Here is a 21,993-nt window from a genome sequence, read left to right as displayed (position 1 = left end):
TATATTGATAGTTTAGACCAAACCACTAAGACTCAGATTTTTAAGATTTTTGAGACAACAGAATGGTTTCTTCATAGACAACTGTTAATGGAACCCGAATCTTCTACCAAGGTCATATATGTAGATATCTTCTATAACACAGACAATGGGGTATATTTACTGAAGTGAGAGTTGTTAGAAGTGGAGATATTGCCCATAACAACCAGCCAAAATGCGCTCGCTATTTTGTAAAGACGCCCCCTGGCCGCTCGCATCATACGTCATCTCCGCTATTTATTAGATTAATCGAGTAGATCGAAAGGCGTCTGAACTGCTTGCAGTGCTTGTGGTTGGATTTTCCTGCCGCAATCATGTGAACAGTTCAGGCTAAGAAACAACCAAGTGACGTGGTCGTTGACGCTGCTTTGTTAATTATGCACACCCTTAAAACACCCGTTTTGACCGTTTGGCACGCCTGTGTTCGGATCTCTACTCCCCATTTTCAAGCACCTTCCTCTGTTACCACCCACAAATGCCTCATCCTGTCACTCAAATTAGTAGGCACTCGCAATTTTGCGATCACACGATTTTCGACCGCACTGACTGGTTGGCACATGCACATTATGACCCATACGCATGCGCAGATGTGCGAACATCGCTCGGAGCGAACGAGCGGCCGCTTACGAGCGTCTCTGAATCAGGCCCAGTGTCCATGAGGAATTCAATAAGGCAGTGCCCAATTCGTAAATAAACAATTTGTTTCTAGAAAAATAAATTACAGTGAACTTGTTGCCAACATCATGTAAAACATGGGCTATTTACAATTACAGGGTGCACATGGTCAATTCAGAGATGGATAGAAAGCTAACAGTAGTTGGAGTCGAGCACCATTTCTAAACAGAATTGTCAGGAATGGTGCCCAGGTTGTAGTGCAATGAGTGGGCATAGTCAGTGAATACAAAAGGGGGGATGTTTTGGGTTGAGAATGGAATACAAGAGGTTAATCAGTAATTAACTAGATTGAATAGACTGCTGGTCTAGTCCGGATCAGGGAACGATGGTTAAATATTGGTTCATAATATGACAATATCACATTATACTGTCACAGACAATTAACGGTATACCTCCGGGCAATAGAACATTAATATGTATACTGAAAATATATGTTGAGGAATCATGTTACTATTTACACATTTTAATATATTTGACATTAGTTGCGATGTACAAGTCATTGTGGCAACAGCCGCACTTTGCTGCAGCCCGAACTTGCTCATAAGTGCGTATTCGGGCTGACAGCAGGCTGTGAAGGGTACATTTTAATACCGTGGCATTGCAACACGCACCCTTCATGATAACTTGGATTGACCCCTATGATGTATAGTGATTTACTGTCATTAAGAATAAATAAAGTAAAAGCAGGGTAACAAAGTGGAGAGGTGTCCAGCAGAGCCAGGCAATCAAGTTGTTCATATCAAAATCGGTACATTATCAGCATAATGGCAGCATGCTAAAGAGGTGTGTGTGGATATATTTTTGTGTATAAATTATTTGGTTGCTTATACATTTTATGTGTAAATGATGTAATATTTGCACTTTCTGTTCACTTAGTTGACATTAAAGGATTACATAAATAGTGATTAGCATATGGTAAGTATCATAAACAAAAAAATATTTACTTTTTTTTAGTCTCCCTAACCTGAATGGTATATGATATAATGCAGGATATATGAAGGCTGTACTATGGTGCTGGTAGCACCAATGGGGAAGGAATGACTCCCCTGGCCGGTATCATCGAATAGTACACCGCTGGTGAGTGCAATCCCAGTCAACCTTAAGATACACCCCTGTAAGTCAGTATGGAAGAATTTGACCAAATGAGTGAAGTTTTGCATGAAAGACTTGTATCTTGTGAAGCAGATAAGTGACTGAAATAAAGTGTACTGAAAAGAAACATTTACATGAACAAATTGTTCAAAAGTTAGAGTGAATTATCCTCTTTAAAAATGTTATTTAGACAAGAAGAAGAATAAAGTGACTTGGAAATTAATGCTCTTAAAGAGACGGACCTGAAATTGTTAGATATGTCTGAACTCCTTGAAGAAGCTGACGTTTTAAAAGAGTCTATGCTGAAAGAAAAGCCTGATGATGTGCTTCTTGCAGAGAAAGAGCAAGACATTGTTGAAATGCACCAAAAGAGTGTGGAACTTCAGCAGAAGGTAGAAACGTTAAAAAAAATGTGTAAAGGGACATCAGAGTGACAAAACAAGCACACAAGGAAAGGTTTTGGTTTTAGCTTTATAGTATATTAATTTATATTTAAAAATACTATTTAATTGTGCCCACACAAGCAAAACTCGCAGAGTGTGATTTAGAAAGAGATTGTTTAACAGGGGATGTATCAGTATCCCGACTGTGGGCATTTCGACACTCAGAATAATGGCGGAATCTCGAAGGTAAATAGCGGGGTTAGGGGGAGGGTTAACATTAGGCAATAGGGGGAAGATTAGGGTTAGGCACTAAGGGGAGAAGGTTAGATTTAGGGTGTGGGCAGGGGGAGGTTAGGTTTAGGCACTAGGGGAGAGGTTAGCGTCAGGCACATGCTTAGGAAAGGGGGAGGGGGAGAATACTGATGGACACATGTTGGTATTCTAATCCTGTTGGGACTCCAGCATTGCGATTGTAACCGGTGGGATCCAGAGCGCCGGCATCCCGTTTACACTGTTTACTTAAGATGTGTGCCGGACCCGGAGGATAGATATATAAACTCAAATCCATAATCACCGCCACTCAATGTAAGAAAGGAAACAGGCAGCAGTGTGTCAAATATGACATTTTTATCAGGGTGTAGCTATATTATATATATATATATATATATATATATATATATCCTCAAATAATATGGGTTGAGAAGTGGACCTAAAATCTTCCAAGTCAGTTCTTCTCTTTTTCAATTCATTGAAACTTCAATGGTGGTGTTGGGCTAATTGAATTATAGTGTGTAAAGAAAATGTCTTAGCATGGCATTTTCAATTCAGTCCCTACTTCCGCTACAACTAATAAACACAATTTGATACTAAAGCATCAGCCTTTTCTAAAGCTGTACGTAAGAACTGGCCTATTGTAGGTTCTGACAATAAATTCTGTAGCCTACACAGATCACAGTTGGTCTCGTTTCGCAAGGTACCAAATTTAAAACCAATATTAATGAGGCCAATGTTGCATTTTTAGAAGGACACCCATAGTACATGGTTACAGCAAATAAAAATGGGTTGTCACAGGTGCTCGGGATCAACAACGTTCAATGGGATGTTAACAGACAAGGACTTTGCACATCCGCTTACGGGAAAGAAAATTAGTATCAGATATTGGTTGACATGCACTTCCAGCTTTGTGATATATATTCTGCTGTGTCCTTGCAGTTTATATTATGTTGGAAAGACTTTGCGACCATTCAGAGAGGGAATGGCGAACCATTGGTCTTCCATAAGACAAGCTATTAAGCAGGGACATAGCGATAAGCCTGTAGTGGGGCATTTTTTGTAAAAGGGACATCAAACATCAATGCTGAAATGCATGATCAAAAGGGGTGGTGACAGAGAGAGAATCTTGTTGCATAAGAAACAAAATAGATTTTTATTTTGGACACAGTTTTGCCAAGGGGTCTGAAAGAGCATTATATATTTAAATGTATTTTATAGAGAATTTATGTTGTAGGCTAGTCTAGAATTGATATGTAGATGTAATGTAGTTTAATATAATGCACTTTATATTTGTGGGATGTTGAGGGTTAAATACTCAACACTGCGTTTTGGTAATTCATTAGTCCTGTTATATACTATTTTGTTCATCATTCTTTTGACTGGTGAATTAAGTGGCCTTTGAGAAACTGACAGAGAGGAGAATAAGTGTCCAACAATGTTTTCATTAATGGTTATAATTGTATCTAAGTGTATATGCACAGTAATGAGAGAGGGTCTTGCTGTCATTCTTGTTCAGCGGCCGGGTCATTAGTTTCCTGCATTCACACTAGGACCTGTGATCTTTGACTTAGCGCCTGCACAGTAAGTTTAAACGCACACTGATCCAGCTGACAGGTGATAGCACTGGATGAATTAAGGACTGAGGAAATAAAGGCGGTGGTGGGTACGTTTGTTATGATTTGCATTGCATACTGACAACAGCTGTGAGCAGAGATGGTAGTCTTGAAATAGAACAGATAATGGCCCGAATAGTTGACACATTGTTGCAAGTATACATATACATAATCTGATTGAAGTATAATATTTTTAAATCTCTGATGCTGATACGATGATACCGGAACTGCCCTCCCAGTATTAGGACGATTGGGAGGTGTGCATTAATGGGTAAGGTGTGTACAGCAGGATGTGAAAACAAAAGGTTAACATATATTATCACAATAATAATATAATATTATTAACACAATATTATACAATGTATAATATTTTTTCACCCGTGTATTTTAGATGTACTGTTTAATATTATAGTAAAGATGTCTTTGCATTTCCCACAGGCCTTATTTAAGTTTCTGAGTTGATGATAGTGACTAACACATTTTTGTATCCGGGATATACTGTATCTCATTCCTCACACCCTCCTTTCCTGTCATTCCCTAAGGAAGAGTGCAAATTCATAATATTTGCTGGACTGAACAGATCACTAGAACTATGTGTACAGAGATATTTATGTTGTTGTGTTATCAAACCTCAAATAGGGTATTACTGTGCTGATATGTAAATATTTGGCAATTCTTTCATATAAATAGATTTACATATAGAATTGATGATATTTGCACATGTTTAGTCTCTGCCACTTTTTTTTTGTACCTAGACAATTTTTCTTTCTGAAAGAACCCCAACGCCTGTTGCTGGAGCTGCATCTCTTTCATCTGGAAGCCAGGATTCACAGGGGACGTAAGTCTTAGTGCTCTAATGTAGACTTCTTCTTGTAACTTGTAAAAGTGAGCTGTCTTTGTAGTGCAGAGATGGAAATTGAGCTGACAGTAACATACCAATTATTTACAATGTGAGTAGAATACATAATGCTAGCTATCTTTATGTATGAGCTAATGATAAAAGCATAAAATGGCCTAATATTGCCAAGTCAATGCTTTAAAAATCATAGAATTTTATGAGTAAAGTGTTTTATTCTCTATTTTTAATAAAATTGTGTATTTTGTAAAGTATAGGGGCTTTATATTATATTAATATCATAATATTGCCATGAATATACTAATGTGTCTATTTAATAACTAATTATAATAATTAAACCCATATGATATGCCAACATTATTAACCAGAACACAAAGTTATAACCAGAAAATAACCTGTTCAAATACAGCAAGGACAATTGTATTCATATCTAGATATTGCATACAAGATGTAATTTAATTTAAAATATATAAAATGTTTGTAAGAAAAAAAAGATGCTTAGAGTGTGTTTGGGAAGGAGCAGAGCCTAGTGTGCGTGGAGGGAGGACCTCTATTGTCTAATTGGATACATTTACAGTCTCGCTATTTATAAATTGCATCTACTGTATATTAATCAATTAGAGCCGCAGACAGCTGGCCTGGGCCCCATTACTATCGAGGGGGCGTGGCCTAATCGAGGTTACACTCCCTTCGAAAAACAGCCCCTATTTACTCCGGCGCTGCATGCTGTGAGCCTCTCAGCCCGGCGCAAATCCAGGGAGGGTGCGAGGATGACCATGTGAATTCCCCTCAGAAGGCAGCAGCTTACTATATTGCAGCACTGCTGAGGGCGACAAATGTCCCTATCAGCAGCTGACCCGGCCCCTCTTAGGCCAACAAGTCCAGTCCACCACTCCCCCACCTCCTCTCAGTGCCCCTAGACAAAACCAGACTATGAATTACCTGCATATGTTTATAACTTTGTGCCATTCGCCTCTCATATACACAGTATTTAAGACACAAGACTCCATTAGCTAAACAATACCTAATCAATATCATAGAAACATTTTCCTATACAACATATATCAATCCCTGTATGAACTATATGTAAACGGGCTCAATATGGCTTGTCTGTAGTCACTATGTCAACATTGACTCTGTAGACTCAAGAAAGATTTTACTGGGATCCCGACATGTTAAAATACTTCTTGCAGCATCTTAACAGTGTGTACTTTATAACTTTAAACATGCGACTGCAGGAACATGTTTAAAGTTATAATGGCTGTGTGAATAAAATGCTATAAGTAGCATTTTGACCATGTCGCAAACCTGGGGCTATCTTTGTCGTGTCCACAGAGTAACTGTCAAAATAGTGACTGTAGCTATCCAGACTGCATCCCATGTAAACACAGCCAGATAATACATTTGTCACGGTTGGTGTCACAGCGTTACCTGTCTCAGGTATCGGCTTAGGATCAGCAGCAGATGATCGCAGCAGAAATCGTGGAGGCAATATATAGCTCTTTCTCATTAAGATTTGGGTAGCAGTGAGAACTGCCTTTGGTGATAAATGACAGCAATGGATAGCTGAGACGCAGCCAGGAGGGACCCAGCTGGTCCAACTGGAGTAACTTGTAGAACCGGACTGGGACTAGTGGGAGTACTTGCAGAGCCGGACTGGGACCGACCGGAATGGCTTGCAAAACCGGATTGGGACCAGCAGGAGTACTTGCAAAGCCGGACTGGGACCGGCAGGAGCCTAAAATAGTAACTTGCACGCTGGGAGAATACAACAGCATAACCTGTTACACTGCAGGAAGTAACTATTGTTCAGGCACTGAGGACCTCATTCAGAGTCGGTCGAAGCGGCCGCACGGTCGTACGGAAAAAGGGGCCGGATATGCAAATGATTCCCTCGCAAGTTGCGTCCCTAAGTTCGGATCGGTAGCTGGCCGAGCAAGGGGAGGAAGCGGTCGGAAGACAAAAAAATATGCCCCCTTCTCATACGCATTGCACGTCATCTCCGGGCATATAAGGATTAATCGAGACCATCGGGAACCATCGGAACTGGTCGTAGAGCTTAAGGTTGACCATACCCTCTCTACGATCATGTCAGTTTAAAAACCTCCCATGTCACATGTGCCATGACACTACTTTGTTAATTATGCACTCCCATAATCCGTATGCACTCCCATAAAACGCCGTTCGCATAATGAGGCACGCCTGCGTTCGGATCTCCACTCCCCCGTTTTCAAGCACCTTCCCCTGTTACCACCCACAAACGCCTCCATCTGTCACTCAAACTACCGACCTGGCTGTGTTCAAGGAAAGAGAAATTTCTGATCGTAGCGGATAGTTTGCGCACGCGCATTGCGAACTTTACGCATGCGCAGTATAGCGAACATCGGTGGCGTACGACCGTGCGGCCGCAACGACCGACTCTGAATGAGGTCCTGAATGCTTTCAGTGCAGAATACTTACTTTATGGTATAGATTGGCTGTAGCAGTGCTCTGAGTGGTGGAGGAAAGTCAGGTGACTGTATCCAACATGGCTGCACCCATACTGAGTTTAGGAGGGAATTCTAGCGTACAACATGCTGTGGACATGTAGGGAGAAAAGCATGCACAGAGAGCAATTGTACTGTATCTAGAATCTCTGCAGTTCAAAGCTAGCACTACTGTTTGGACTACACCTGCTGTTGCATAGTTCACAGACAGAAGGAGGCACAATTGAGTAATCAACTTGGAAGTAATAGCACAGTCTAAATTAGGGGTGGGCAATAAGCGGCCCCCCAGCTGTTGTAGAACTACACATCCCAGCATGCCCTGCCACAGTTTTGCTATTTGACCATGCTAAAACTGTTGCAAGGCATGCTGGGATGTGTAGTTAAACACATCCCAGCACAACAGCTGGAGGGCTGCTTACTGCCCACCCCTGGTCTAAATGCACACACTGGGAGTGTTGCAGCCTACATGTTTGAGCAAATCTCGAGTGGCCCTACAACCACTCTCAGCACCTCACTCCACGGATGGGTAAGAACACAGACTGCCGGCGCTGTGTCCTGACAACAATGTACATGTTCAACTGATGGGCTAAATTTACTATTCAGTGCTTTTCAAATTTGCCACATCTTCAGTGGTTTTGTATTGAATATACAATAGTTGCCCCTTGAAATTCATCAGCAGAAACTGCTAAAGATACAGTAGCATTGAGAGCACCACATATAATGGAAAGTCTAAGTGGAATGGGAAGGGAAAAGTGCATGTCCTAAGCCATTTTGAGTTTAAGAACAATTTTAAAACAAAGATACTTGCCGACATTCAGCTCCCCTCCTTCCGGGAGGGTAGTGCAGATAGGTAGTGGTGAGTATGGAGGGGTCAGGGGGTAGCGCAGAGAGATAGTGTTTGGTAAGAAGGGGTCAGGGGGGTAGTGCAAATTGGTAGTGGTGAGTATGGAGGCATCAGGGAGGTAATGCAGAGAGATAGTGTTTGGTAAGGAAGGGTCAGGGGGTAGCGCAGATAGGGTGTGGTGAGTATGCAAGGGTCAGGAAGATAGTGGCAAGCATAGAGAAGTCAGAGAGGTAATGGTGAGCCACCCAGTAACTCTTGCAATGGTGGTCAGTTTTGGGTAAATGAGACATGTATTAATATTATGCAACACTGTAGTGCCTCTACATTATACCACACTGTAGTGCCCCCTATATTATGCCTCTGTAGTGCCCACACATTATACCACACTGTAGTGCCCACAAATGCTTCCTGTAGTGCACACACATTATGCCACACTATAGTGCCCTCCACATTATACCGCACTGTAGTACCACCACATTATACTACATTGTAGTACCCATACACTTTGCTACCTGTAATGCCCATACATTATGCCACCTGTAGCGCACACATATTCTGCTACACTGTAGTGCCCACACATTATGCCACACTGTAGTGCCCCCACACATTATGCCACACTGTATGCACCAGAAACAACAGCAGCCTCAGGCAGCCAGCAGAGCAGCAGTCACAGCCTCACAATGAGTCACTCCTTTGAGGCTGCTGCTGATCTTCATGGGTCAGAGGAGCATTTGAGCTCATCCAATCAGAGCTCAGAACATGCCCCTTTGACCCCTCTGGAGAGACTACTGGGATTTATTGCCCAGTAGTTCAGTGCAGTGCTGAGTCTGACTGTCTCCCCTGCATGTAGCTGCTGGCCGGGTTCATTACAGCTTTGATGACTGCCCGGCAAGCAACAGCACTGCAGCCTGCAATGAATGAATGGAGCCATAGGCCATGCCCTCCCACAATAAAGGGCATGGCTACAAATCACCAGAGCCCACCGGGGATTTTGCCGAATCCCCGGCTGTCCAGTCCGAGACAGTCCCGTCCATCCCTTTCCATTCTTTCTCCTTCCCTTTTCCCCTGCTATCTCACACATATATAAAAAAAAAATTAAGGAAGCACTTTAGTTTGTATGTACCATACCATTTATTGTAGCTGATAGGGGTGAGCACAAGACCCCTATGTACTAAGCCATGGATGGATATAAAGTACCAACCAGTCAGCTCCTAACTGTCATTTCAAACAGCCTGTTAAGTGAAAGTTAGGAGCTGATTGGTAGATACTTTATCTCCATCTACTTTATCTCTCACCAAGGCTTAGTACATAGTCCCCTTAGTCCCTGCCTCCCTCATAGAATCACATATTATTGGTCCCGCATAGGGGCTCTATTTCTGAAAAAAATCTGTATATCAGGAGGGATTTATGGCTACTGAGAAACCCCACTTGCGTGCGCCACTGCTCTTTCTATCTAACTTTCTAATTAATACTTTTATTACCAGAAATAAATATGTCCTTGTTTTTAAGAAAATAATTTTTCTTTAAAAAAGAAACAATGATATACAAAAGACTCAAGAATATAAGCGGCATATTATAATGCCACTTACTATTATTATTTAATTGGGATCAACAAACAAAATTTAGAATGATTTGTGTTACAAAAAATATCAGTTGGTATTTACCCCTACAAACGTACCCAACATGCCCCCCACAAAAAGATTCCACATGTTCTAACGGAAATACACCATATACCTAAACAAAAATATCCTACATGCCACCACAGATATACCCCATATGCCCACACAAAAACACCCCACATGCCTTCGCAAAATACCCCACATGCCCCCCATAAAAATACCCAACACGCACCACAAAAATAACCCACATGCTCACACAAAAAAACCCTCATGCCCCCCACAACAATACCCCACAGGCCACAACAAAAATGCTCCACAAGCCACACTTTAGTGCACCATATTCCCCAAATTGCAATTTTCTCCACAGTATTCTATAAAGAATACTGTCACAGACATACCTGACAGACGCAGCTGAGCCGCCTATTGCCTGGAGTCTCCTGTGCAGATATGCCTGGCAGCCTTTTTTAGTTCCTGTTTCATGCTGCTGACTCAGGATGCACCACAGGGGGTAAATGGTCAGAACTTCGTAAACTTGTGAGTGGGCAGGGCTTAGGAATCCCGCAGGTGTGCGGAGCTTCATTGGCCATGGGAGGGGACTGACTGGGCAGGGGTCTGGAGCAGTAAAGCTCCACTGGACCCATTGTTAATGTGGCCGGGCCTGATGGCAGTGTATTCCTCTCCCTCCCACGTTTCATGGCCCACTAAGCCTCGCCCCCTCATATAAAGGGGCATGGTCAAAACACAGTGAAGCCAATTCCCCGGCAGCCCAGTCTGAGCCTGTGGCTGTGTGGTAATATACTAATACGACTGGAGGCGTGTTGTGTAAATAGACTCATTCTGCCAAATCTAAAGTCACATGGATCTTCATTTACGGCACTACTTCAAAGTCCAGCTTAATCCTATTTTAGAGCCACACGCTTCATTAAATTATACATTTCCATAAAATACTATTTTAGGGTTTGCCTTAATATATGGTATTTTTTATAACATTGGAACAATCTTTATTACATGTATCCATTTTCTTTGAATCACTTGCCTGGCGTGGTCACATCAGATGTGACTATACCAGACTGGGCTTTTACCTGACTTGCTCACATCTGATGCAACCATCTCTGTGGAGCCTGCCAGCGGCCGCTGGACGCTAATCTTCCAGCAGCTGCCTGGTTCTGCCCACCTGTTGGTTGCTGTGACAACCTCTCTTCAGACCCCTCTTGCTGGCCAGGCTTTAGAAGGGGGGTGACAATTAAAAGGATCACCCATCAATGCCTGCAGGAAGCCTGCTGCAGCTTCCCTTTTCTACCACAGCTACAGTCACTGCTAGGGGGTGGCTGCGAAACCAGCCTTGGCTGCACTGCAGCATCCCTGCCTACCCCTGCCCTCTCCCACCTAGCCAGGAGTCATGGGCGATCCTTAGGATTGCCCTCTTCTGCTGGCTCCTCTTCTTGAAGTCCTGTAAGAACTGTAGTAAAATATTTTATTTATTTTAAAAAGTTTGATATACTGTATGTGTATAATCCTAGTAGTATATCAGCAGCAGTGTCTGGACTCATGGGTTAAAATGTTTACTTGGAGTTTTGTCTTCTCTGAACATTTCAATCATTGAGGGCTGCCACTGCTGCTAATATCACTGTATAAAACGATTTTTTTTTAAGTTTTTTCCTGTTGATCAAATTGTGTAAATATTAGCTGTTTAACCCTTATTCAGTATAATTTTATTAACACATCTGCATATGTGTTATTAAATTATACATAATCAGGTTTAAATATCAACAATTTTTTGAAAAAAAAAATATTAGCCAGTTAAGTTTATAAAGGTTTCAGTAACATTAGTTGAAGTCAGTATAGAAATGTACTTCTCCACCATGGGGGTAGCTATAATGGTTGCAGGTGGCGCATTGCTATGGGGCCCAGAGGCTTAGGGGGGCCTGGACACAGGTCATATAGTTGTCTACCAAGTAACCAGAATTGTCTGCTTAGCAATTGGGTCTCACCTGTTGCAAGACTTAATGAGATGACATTCCATTTTCAGTGAATGATGTGTGTAGTGGATGTTACTGTATATTGGTAAAGGGGGACTGTGGCATAATCTGAACTGAGCACTGTAATGTGATATAATATGAACTAGAGTGTACTATTATGTTACATAACATGAACTGGGGTAATGTAATATGGCATAATATGAACTGGACGGCACTGTAATGTGGTATAATATGAATTGGGGACACTGATGTGGCACTGAAATGTTTCACTATATGAACTGTGGGCACTACAGTGTGGCATAATATGAACTGAAAGCACTAAAATGTGGCTAAAATCTTGGGCCAATAGAATCTTGAGGCACCACAATGTGGCTTTATGAACTGAGGACACTTCAATATGATATGTACCGGGGACAATGTATGGCATATTATCAATTGGGGGCACTGTCTGGTATAATGTTTAATGGCAATACTACAATCTAGCATACTGTGAACTAGGGTACTACTATGTGACATCAAATGAACTAGGACACTAGTATGGAAAATAAAATTAATTTGTGCACTACTTTGGGGCATAATATTAACTAGGATACTACTGTGATGCATACAATTAACTATGGGGCATAAGAACAACTGTTGCAGAGAAAGGTGTAGCATTAGGGTGGGGGGGGCTCTTTTAAAATGTTGCTATGGGGTCCACAAAGTTTTGGATACACTCCTGATCTCCGCAAATGGGTTTCTGTCCTATTAATAATATAGTAATCTGAGCTAAAGGATGGAAGTAGCTTTATACGCTTCCAAAAAGCAAGGAAGCCTTCTAAATATTTGCATTTTAACAACCCTGCTCTGCAAAAGGAAATCTTCAGGACTCTTGCTCCTACTCCATATTAGCAGTATTTTCTCTGACCTTTGACCCATGTATTCTTAGGCACCTCTGCAATGCCATCAACTTATCTTTCTTTTTTTCTGTGCATGTCCACAAAAGCAGATGTGTAACTTCACATATTGTTACTGATGACTCTTATCCTACTGATGGGAAAATGAATAAATAAATAACTGTCTATTTACTCACGGTTGACAACCTTGATCCATCTCTATACAAAGACATACAGCAGCTCCCATAACTGGGTTGTTTTTTCTAGCTGAGCACAGATCACACCATTCTCTATTTCCAAGACATGGTCCATCTCTAGTTAGAGCCATTCTTATGACATGGGGTTTAGGGGCTTCCTGCTTTTTGCACTCTACTTTTATTAAGATGCTGCAGATTTGAATAAACGGAGGCTGGTTCTCCAGTTCTCTCTCCATTTGTCCAGATTTAAATATCCTCCTCTCTTTTCCACCTGTCTGTGCTATAGCTTTGCTGTAGCTGAAACTATAATTCTGTCTCATTTTACTGCTTGTTGACTTTTTCCTTCTGCCGACTTTTTCCGCCTCTTGACTTGGCCTGTTCCGTGATTCGAGTTTGTCCTATTCCAGCCTTGACCCAGTATTGTTTAACTGTGACTATCTTCCTGCTGCCAGCTCTGTGTTGCTCATCTCTGCCTGCCCTGTTCTGGTATTATAGTAACTACATAGTTGTCTGGTGCAGTCCTGTTTGCCACATGCATCAGTATGCTGCAGCATCCTCTTTGTGCTAGGTCTCTAGTTATCTGTATTTGCACATTGTTCATCTGTAAACCTTGGCTATACTTTGTGATAATAAGCCTTTATTACCTTTAATTGAAGACTTGGGTACTGGTATGGATATTTAGCTTTAAGAAAAAGGTGACTTGCTAAAGGCAATGGGTCTCATCATCTATTATTCTAACAGTGAGCAGACATATGTATGAGACATCTGATGTCACAGAAGGGGAGTAGCAAATTTTGCTTATATGTAACCAGCTGATGTACCTGGCTTCATCCGGGTAGAACATTGATATTTACTGTTTCCATTTCCATCTCACCACTCCAATAACACGTTAATTCTTCTCATCTATAGAAATGCATCCCATCCCTCACCCTCCCTCACATGTGTACTAACATTTTCCCTCCCTCACCTCTGTAGTAACACATTACCTTCACTCACACCTGTAGTAACTAATTCCCATCCCTCACCTCTGTAGTAACACATTACCCGAGCTCACACCTGTAGTAACACATTCCCGTCCCTCACCCATGTTTTAACATATTCCCTTCCTTCACCCCATAGTAACACATTTGACATCCCCCTCCCTCACCTCTGTAGTAACACATTTCCTTCCCTCCATATTTAAATAGGGGAGCCACACCAACTGCCAGTGATGTTTGGCAGCACTTGGGATGACAGTTAGTGTTTGAATATGAATTTTGCTACAACCACGATGAGACAGTCAGGCAGGACATTGCACAGGGGGAGGAAACATTTTAGCCCTTTTAACCCCCTTAGGAGTCGAATTTTGAAAATTCCCTTCTTACAGGGCATACTATCCGATTTTCATGTGTCTAGGTCCAGGTGTACAGGCTGGGCATTGATCAGTCATTGAGTCAGGACATATGATATCATCAGTTTATGATTTACTGTTTTCATACCCACCTTGGTTAATATGTTAAAAAGTTAGGCATATTTAGCTTTTACTTATATATAAAGTTATTTGGATAATTAGTTACTGATCATAGTTTGAAAGAAAGATAAAGGCCAGTTCTTGAGAATTGGGATGAGTTAATTAGTTGTGCATTTCCACATCATTTTTTGACATAGGCGAGTGCAATAAAATTTTCAAGACCAGCAGTAATTAACACTTCTGAAAATATGACCCATTTTTTGTTCGCTACCCTAAAATTTATATATAAATGTACTTTTATATTTATATATCTACATATTAATATGAAAGGGTGATCTGTAAAATATGTTTAAATATATATGTGTAACATTTGTATTATTCAAGAATTTTTTTAGGAAGCACATTTTACTTTGAGGACTATTAAATTCCTGTAGCTATCGGTGATGCTGTTGCTATTTCAGTCTGTGGGGAGTTTCTATGTACAGTAGTCAGTTCCAAATGACACATTTTTCAAAGCATTTACAATGCCCAGAGCATTATCTTGACATTTTAGCTTCCTGGGTGAGCGAGAACACTGGCACCATCTCCCTCTCCCATTTGGATGGTCCAATATTAATCATTCTTGCTGGTGGAGCATATATCGCATCACCGTATCTACGGCTCTCTTAGGATTTTAGTAATATATCTATACTGTTTCTGTGTTAAAGATACAGCAGCTGCTTGTAGTTCTGTAATGTCCAGAATGTCTTCAATGTCACATGGAGCATGTATGGAGGAGTGAATAGCAGAGGCACAGACACATTGTCTGTGCAGGTTCTGGTATCAGTAATGTTGCCCTTTGCTACACTACCTCATCCACCATGCTTAGCCACTCACCCACTGAAATACCTCTCACCCATCCACCAATGCTCTATACAGTACCTCTTACCTACTACTACTACTACTACTACTACTGATTCCATCCCTCAAAAATGGAAAATACCCTCACTCACAACCACTCCCTGAGTCACTGATATAACCCTCATTTACCACTGCAATTCCCCTTACCATCACTACTCTTGGATCCCATACCTCACCACTGTAATTCCCCTCATCGCCGTTGCTCCTGAACCCCATAAATCACCCACTGAAATTCCATTTATTTATTATTATGTCCTTACCCCATAACTGACGCTCCAATACCTTGTCTAAAATCTGACAAAAACAGTCAAAAGAAAATTGCATTGACGTTGACATGGACCTGTTGTTATTCATTCCTCTTAGTGTTGGCTGTATTACTCAGAAGTTTTTCTTAGCCTGACACTGACCTAGGATACAGGGGTATGGTCACAAACAAAAATAATGGTGCAAATTAGAGTAGAATTCACTACAAGAATGTATTTATAAATACAAGCTGGCGCCCTTCTATAACCATGCCAAATTGCAGCAATACAGAAGAAATAAAGAGAGATGGCACTCTGATAAATGCACTAAGAGGAAGGGGGTGTTCTAAGTACCATACACAGATATTATTTTTAACCTTTGCTCCTAAACAAGTTACTTACTATTAATATAAAAAAATAAAAACCTTTATGCAAAACCAAGTTTTAGGGCCGTATTCAATTTGTTGCGAAAAGCCAGTTTCTGCGTAAAAGTATCGCCAGTAACGTCATTTCGCCAGGTGAAAACTTATCCCCATATTCAATTCCAAAGACTTTTTGCCGGTGCAGAAAGTCAATGCATTGGAGTAGGCAAAAAAGATTTGCCTATGAAAGCTGTTGGAAAAAAGTGCAGAATTGGGGTTTTGGGGTGCAAACTTGCGGGAACCACCCTGCACGCTTGGGACAGCCCCCCAAAGGTAAACTGTGTAAAAAAAAAGATTTTAAAATACTTTAGAACACCCCAAAAAATGTCTTTGAAAAAGGGGGCGAAAAAGTACAAAATTGGGGGACAAACTTAAAATGTAGCGAAATAGACTCTAGGTGTTTTTAAGTTTCCAGGTGCTTGCAGCAGGTGGATTTTTTAACATATGCTAGAACCCATGTTTGTGTACCCCAAATTTGCTGGGACTACTTATTTTAAGCAAAAAAAATGCTAAATGCTATTCTTCACTTCTGCAAAGACGCTAATTAGCAGCTTTTGAGAGCTATTCGGGGGTATCTATAGTGATCCCCAATGTCAGTGCATCTTTTGGGGGTGTCAGGCTAATTTCCCCAAATCTGACAGCACTTTTCACCAGGTCTGAATTCGCCGGTTCCCGTTTCGTCAATTTCTAATTGAATACGGGGATAAGCGGGGCCGAGCGCGATACTTTTTCGCATGGAAAACCAGCGATGTCGGCGAAAACTCCGGCATGCGAAAAGTACTGGACTTTTCGCACCTAATTAAATACACCCCTTAGAGTCTCCGTGCACATAAGGAATATCAATAATAAGTGGTGAATCGCAGCAATTCTGCTATTCCAGAATTAAAATAAATTAAGCATGAGCGTTCTTTATTGTCTTTTATTGGAACTAGTGAGATCCTCAATCCTTGGAGGTAAAAGAGAACTATACCGCACAAATGTTTCAGGATTAAACAATGGATTTAGCAACTATTTATGCTTTGCCAATATAATCTCAACCTCTGTGGTGCACAGTTATGCATTGTTATAATAGTACATCTGTCATCTTCATGCACCTACTGTACATCTACTTATCTTCTTGCAACTACTGTAGGTACTTACATGTACCTACAGTAGGTACAAAAGTTATGTCTGGAAGCCAGGGCTGGTGCTACCATTAGGCAGCTTTAGGCAACTGCCTAGAGACACTGGCACCCCAATGGCACATCTAAGTGTCAGGATTCTGCCTGGGATCGGCTTTTACTTACCGTAATGCCTGCTTCCCCTCATTAGCGGTAGGTGACTTGCTTAGTATTCTCCCCAAATGACTTTCACACAATCCTCCACATTGGAGTTCCTGCGACGATGGTCATGGGCACAGCCATATTGGCTGAATCACCTGATAGATCCTTATCCAGTGGTAGCTGTGTTCAGTGGTATCAGTTCTCAGCTGATCCTCTGATCCAATGATCAGTTACCCAGGGGTATTTAAGTCTGACTCCAGGAACAGGAAACTGCTGTTCAACTTCGCTGTATAACAGAACTCTGCTGTCCTTTCAAGACCTTCAGTACTTCTTGTCTCCAGTGTTCCTGTGACTTCCAGCTATACTTTCTCCTGTGTGCTGTTCAGATCCCCAGCTGAACTTTCTGTGTTAACTGTTCTCACCTGTGTAGCTGATTGCAAGATTTCCAAGTTTCTCCCTTCCTGCTGAAATTCTAATGTGTTGTTCAGACTCCAAGCTAAGCTGTCTGTGTTAACTCTTTCAGCTGTGAAGCTCATTACCAGTGTCTCTGTGCAAGTCCGTGTCCGCACCTTCAGTGCGTCTCAAGTTAACCCTTGTGTATTCATTACCAGTGTCTATGTTCAAGTCCGTGTCCGCACCTCCAGTGTGTCTCAAGATAATCCTTGTATTCGTTACCAGTATCCCAGTACAAATTTGTGTCCGCACTTCCAGTGCGTCCCACGCCTACATCTGTGTACTCGCTACCTGGATCTCAGAACAAGTCTATCTCTCGATTATCTCCTCCTAGTGTTTAAAGTGCCATTCATTTTCACTTCTCTTTTAGTGTTTTTCATTTTCAGTATCCCTAGTATTTCCAGTCCTCGTAGTTTTAGTATTTGTTTTGGTCTTCTTCCATTCCCAGGTACCTGTCCAGAGGGCCGCGACCTGCTCACACTTGGTGCGGCAAAAAATAAATCCCAATTGGAGGGGTCACTGGAGAAAACCGCCAAGTGAGTTAGACTCCGCGCCTCTGGGCAGGTCTAGCCAAACCTGGGTTTGGCCGCAACTAGGAGTCCTAGTTACTGTCCCTCCCGTCATTTATTCATCTTTATCCTAACCCCCAGTTCTCTACCTCATTAGAGGTATCCCAAGTGCCCGGTCATGACAGTTTGAACAGCCTGAACATGCAAGCCGCCAGGTTACAGGATAAAAAAAATTTCCTTATATTACTTTCTCGAGTGTCCGCTCACGAGACAAGTCTGCAACTCATGAGACAACAGCTGCAAGAACTCTCAGGTCAAATAAATTTTTTTGCTCTGTTCCTTCTGCACCCTTTCCAGTTACTTTTCAAGTTCCTCCAGAGAAATCCCCTGTGTCTGTTTCTTCAGAGTCTCACATATCATCCTCCTCTATGGCAGAAAAGTGTGTTGGGTCTTCCACTCCATCTTTCAAGTGTCCTTTGTCCTCACCGTTAACTATTACCAGTGATCCAACCCTTCTCACGAGTTTCTCCCAGCTATTGGAACATCTCCAATGTCTTCTCCCCAGAATTTTTAAAGTTATTTCCACGTTTCTTGTACTACTCCTGACATATCTAACATCGCTCCCAAGCTAGCTAAAGTAAGGCATCAGAGTGAGATTGAATGTCAGCACCGCCGAGAACTACATCTTTGTTAATATTGTGGTTCTGATGACCATTTTATTAAAGACTGTGCTCTTCGTCCTTAAAGAAGTGGTGGCAAGTGTGTGTTCCCAATGACTGCGCTTTCATTTTTTTTTCGTCAACCATTGGTGATTCCTATTCCTCTAGTTTCAAGCAAAGAGGGAATGTCCTCCAAGCAAAAGGAAATTCAAGTTTATGATTGGGGCCCTGTGATGAGATGCTTCTTTCCTCATCCAGGGAATTTTGGAAGAATATGTCAACCTCCTGGTATCAGAGACACACTCCATTCCAATACTACCGGTCTCAGCCCGGACGTTTCCTGTTCTATAGAGAGACTCCAGCCAGTTGTCCCTGAAGAACCATTTGGAAAGCCAGATTTCACCTCTTCAGTTTCAAGCCCCGGACCCCAGGAGGGGGTTACAAGTTTATCACCCTAGGAGGAGGTTTTAGGTTCTACAACTCAAGACAAAGGCCCTCATTCAGAGCCGTACGCTCTGAGCAGAGCGCACGCTCTGAATGAGGGCCGGGCTCCATTTTCATGGAGCGTCCTCCTGGACGCTCGTATAGCTGTGGGTCACCACCCACAGGCTATACGAGCGTGCTTTGTGATGGCCGCGATGGTCGAGACCATCGCGACCATCGAAATTGCGAGCCGGAGCCTGCGGTTGAGGTTTTCAACCGCAAGCTCCGGAGTGATTTTGGCTCTATCAGAGCCAAAATCACTCCCACTGACATCACTAGTGATGTCAGTGGGCCGGCTTCTGACGGGAGGCGTTCCCATGGGAATGCCCCCATCAGGGAGGGACGCCCCCGGCACGCCCACCAAAGGGGGCGTGCTGTCAAGCAACATTGACAGCACGCCCCCTTTGATCGGACACAACGAGCGAAGGACTTTCCTTCGCTCGTCGCATCTGGTGCATGCGCACGACGGAGCTCCCTCCGTCGTGCGCATGCTCAGTCCATAACATCGACCCACTTGCGAGCGGACAGCCGCTCGCGAGTGGGTCTGAATCAGGCCCAAAGTCTCAATTATCTTACCCCAATAAGGATATTCAAGTCTTGTACCCCGTGAGGGGGTTTCAAATCCCGTTCCCCGGGAGGGGGTTTCAAGTTTTGTTCCCCAGAAGGGGATATCAAGTTTCGTTCCCTAGGAGAGGATTTCAAGTTGCATACTCCAAGAGGGGGTTTCAGGTCCCATACCCCAGGAGGGGGTTTCAAGTCATGCACCCCAGGAGGAGGTCTCAAGTCTCGCACCCCAGGAGGGGGTCTCAAGTCTCGCACCCCAGGTGGGGGTCTCAAGTCTCACACCCCAGGAGGGGGTTTTCAGCCTCATAGCCAAAGAGAAGGTTTCAGGTCCCATAACCCAGGGGGGGTTTCAAGTCTCACACCCCAGGAGGGGGTCTTCATTTAAAGTTTTACACCCCAGGAGGTGGTTTCAGCTTCTGAGCCCCATGAGGGGAATTTAAGTTGCAAGCCTCAAGAGAGGAATTCAAGTTTTATTTCCCAGGAGGGAATTTCTAGTTGTTACCCCAAGAAGGCGAGTTAAGTTTAATTTTTCGAGAATAAAGTCATTGTTTCATACCACAAGGCAAAGATTTAAGCTTCATACCCCAGAAACAGTTCTCTGTCTCAAGTCTCGAACCCCAGACTGAAGTACCTAATTCCTCACCCAAGGAGGAGCCTTCCAGTGTTTCGTCTGAGAAAATAGTCTCCAATGTCATGTCTACTTCAGTCAGGGACTCTTGTTCGTCTCTTCCAGTTTCAGTCAGTTTAACCCCATCAGTTGGTCCATTTAAAGATGCATCTACTTTTGAGAAAAACACTGTCCTTCCAACTCCGGATAACGTTACTAGAGATCCATCCTCAAGGGAGACTATCAGTTCGTCAGACCCCGCTGCTGGTTCTTCTCAATATATCATTCCACTGGAGGACAGTCTGTGTAATACTTCTTCAACTTTATCATTGGATTCTGCTCTTTCGGGCATCTGCCAGAGCCTGTCCTCACCAGTTTTGACAGTTTCTATGGTTTCTGCTTCCTCTGGATCCGATTCAGTTCCACTTACTAGTTCAAGTGGAGGATGTCAATCTGAGTCAATTGTTACAATGCCTCTTCAGTTAAAAAATTCACAAGCTTTGGGTTCTCAGAAGTTCAGTCCTAAAGTTTGTTGTACCAAGCAAGTTTCTCAAGGAGCAGATAATTGCATGGAAGGTCTAACATTCGTGATTACAGGAGTTTTAAAGTCCTGTGATGGTGGAGAGTCCAAACGAAAGAAAGCAAAGGGCTTAGGGATTAAAATTATAGATGAAGATAGCTTGTTTGAATTAATAAATACTTTGTTCAACAGGAAGTCATCTTTAGAGAATTCCATCTCAGTGGACAACAAATTCTATCTTGCCACTGGGTTCTACCCATTCTGGTGCTCTTCAAGGTTCATCATCTCTAGTTCCAACAGTTCGATGTCTCCAGTCCCAATTATGCCTCTCTTAGTTGGGAATCGGTATGAATTACCACCGGACACAATTCCAGCAGTTCAAATCTTGATAGCAGGTGCCCGACATGGATGAAAATCCTGATCGTTCCCCGCTAAGGTTTTACTAACCTAACCTCCCCCCCTAACCCTAACCCTCCCTTAGGGGTATCTAACCCTAACCATCCCCCCAGTGCCTAACCCTAATCCCCCTTTCCTGCCGCCTAAACCTAAGTACCCCAGGGAGTGCCTAACCCTAAGTCCCCCCCGGGGGTGCGTAACCCTAACCTTCCCTTCCCCTAGCCTAACCATAACCTCCTGGGGGGTGCCTAACCCTAAGTCCCCCCCCGTGAGCCCTAAACCTAACCCTCCCCCCCGCAGCTGTCCACAGTGGCGCCCAGCATCACTTCGATTGGGATGCCCGCTAAGGTTTTACTAACCTAACCGCCCCCCCTATAATCTTCGATGGAGAAATGCCTCAATTCACTGCATTAGTTAAGCATTATGACACACTAACGAGAATCAGTCTGTCTTGTGGTATCACTTCCACCAACCTTGTCAAGGTTCTCATCATGCACTTCAGAGGAAGAGCTTTGGAGTGGGCTAGCCCACTTATTGAGTCCAAGGATCCAATCCTACAAGATGTGATGGCCTTCAGTGCAGCTCTGATGCTCCTCGG

At 42.7% G+C, this 21,993-nt stretch overlaps 1 protein-coding gene across 1 annotated transcript in view; it reads left to right on the top strand.

Moving 5' to 3' along the window:
• The window catches only part of TBC1D32 (TBC1 domain family member 32), a 484,474-nt gene that overhangs the window by 232,819 nt on the left and 229,662 nt on the right, over window positions 1–21,993 (top strand). Inside the window, exon 18 of the mRNA XM_088481005.1 lies at window positions 4,828–4,910. Within this exon, the coding sequence (XP_088337131.1) occupies window positions 4,828–4,910 (83 nt within the window). The remainder of the gene's footprint in view (window positions 1–4,827; window positions 4,911–21,993) is intronic.

The sequence above is a fragment of the Taudactylus pleione genome, unplaced genomic scaffold, assembly GCF_031769625.1.
Source record: "Taudactylus pleione unplaced genomic scaffold, aTauple2 ptg000259l, whole genome shotgun sequence".
Taxonomy (NCBI): Eukaryota; Metazoa; Chordata; class Amphibia; order Anura; family Myobatrachidae; genus Taudactylus; species Taudactylus pleione.
Note: the sequence above shows the minus strand (reverse complement) of the source record. Positions and strands in the feature narration are given on the sequence as shown.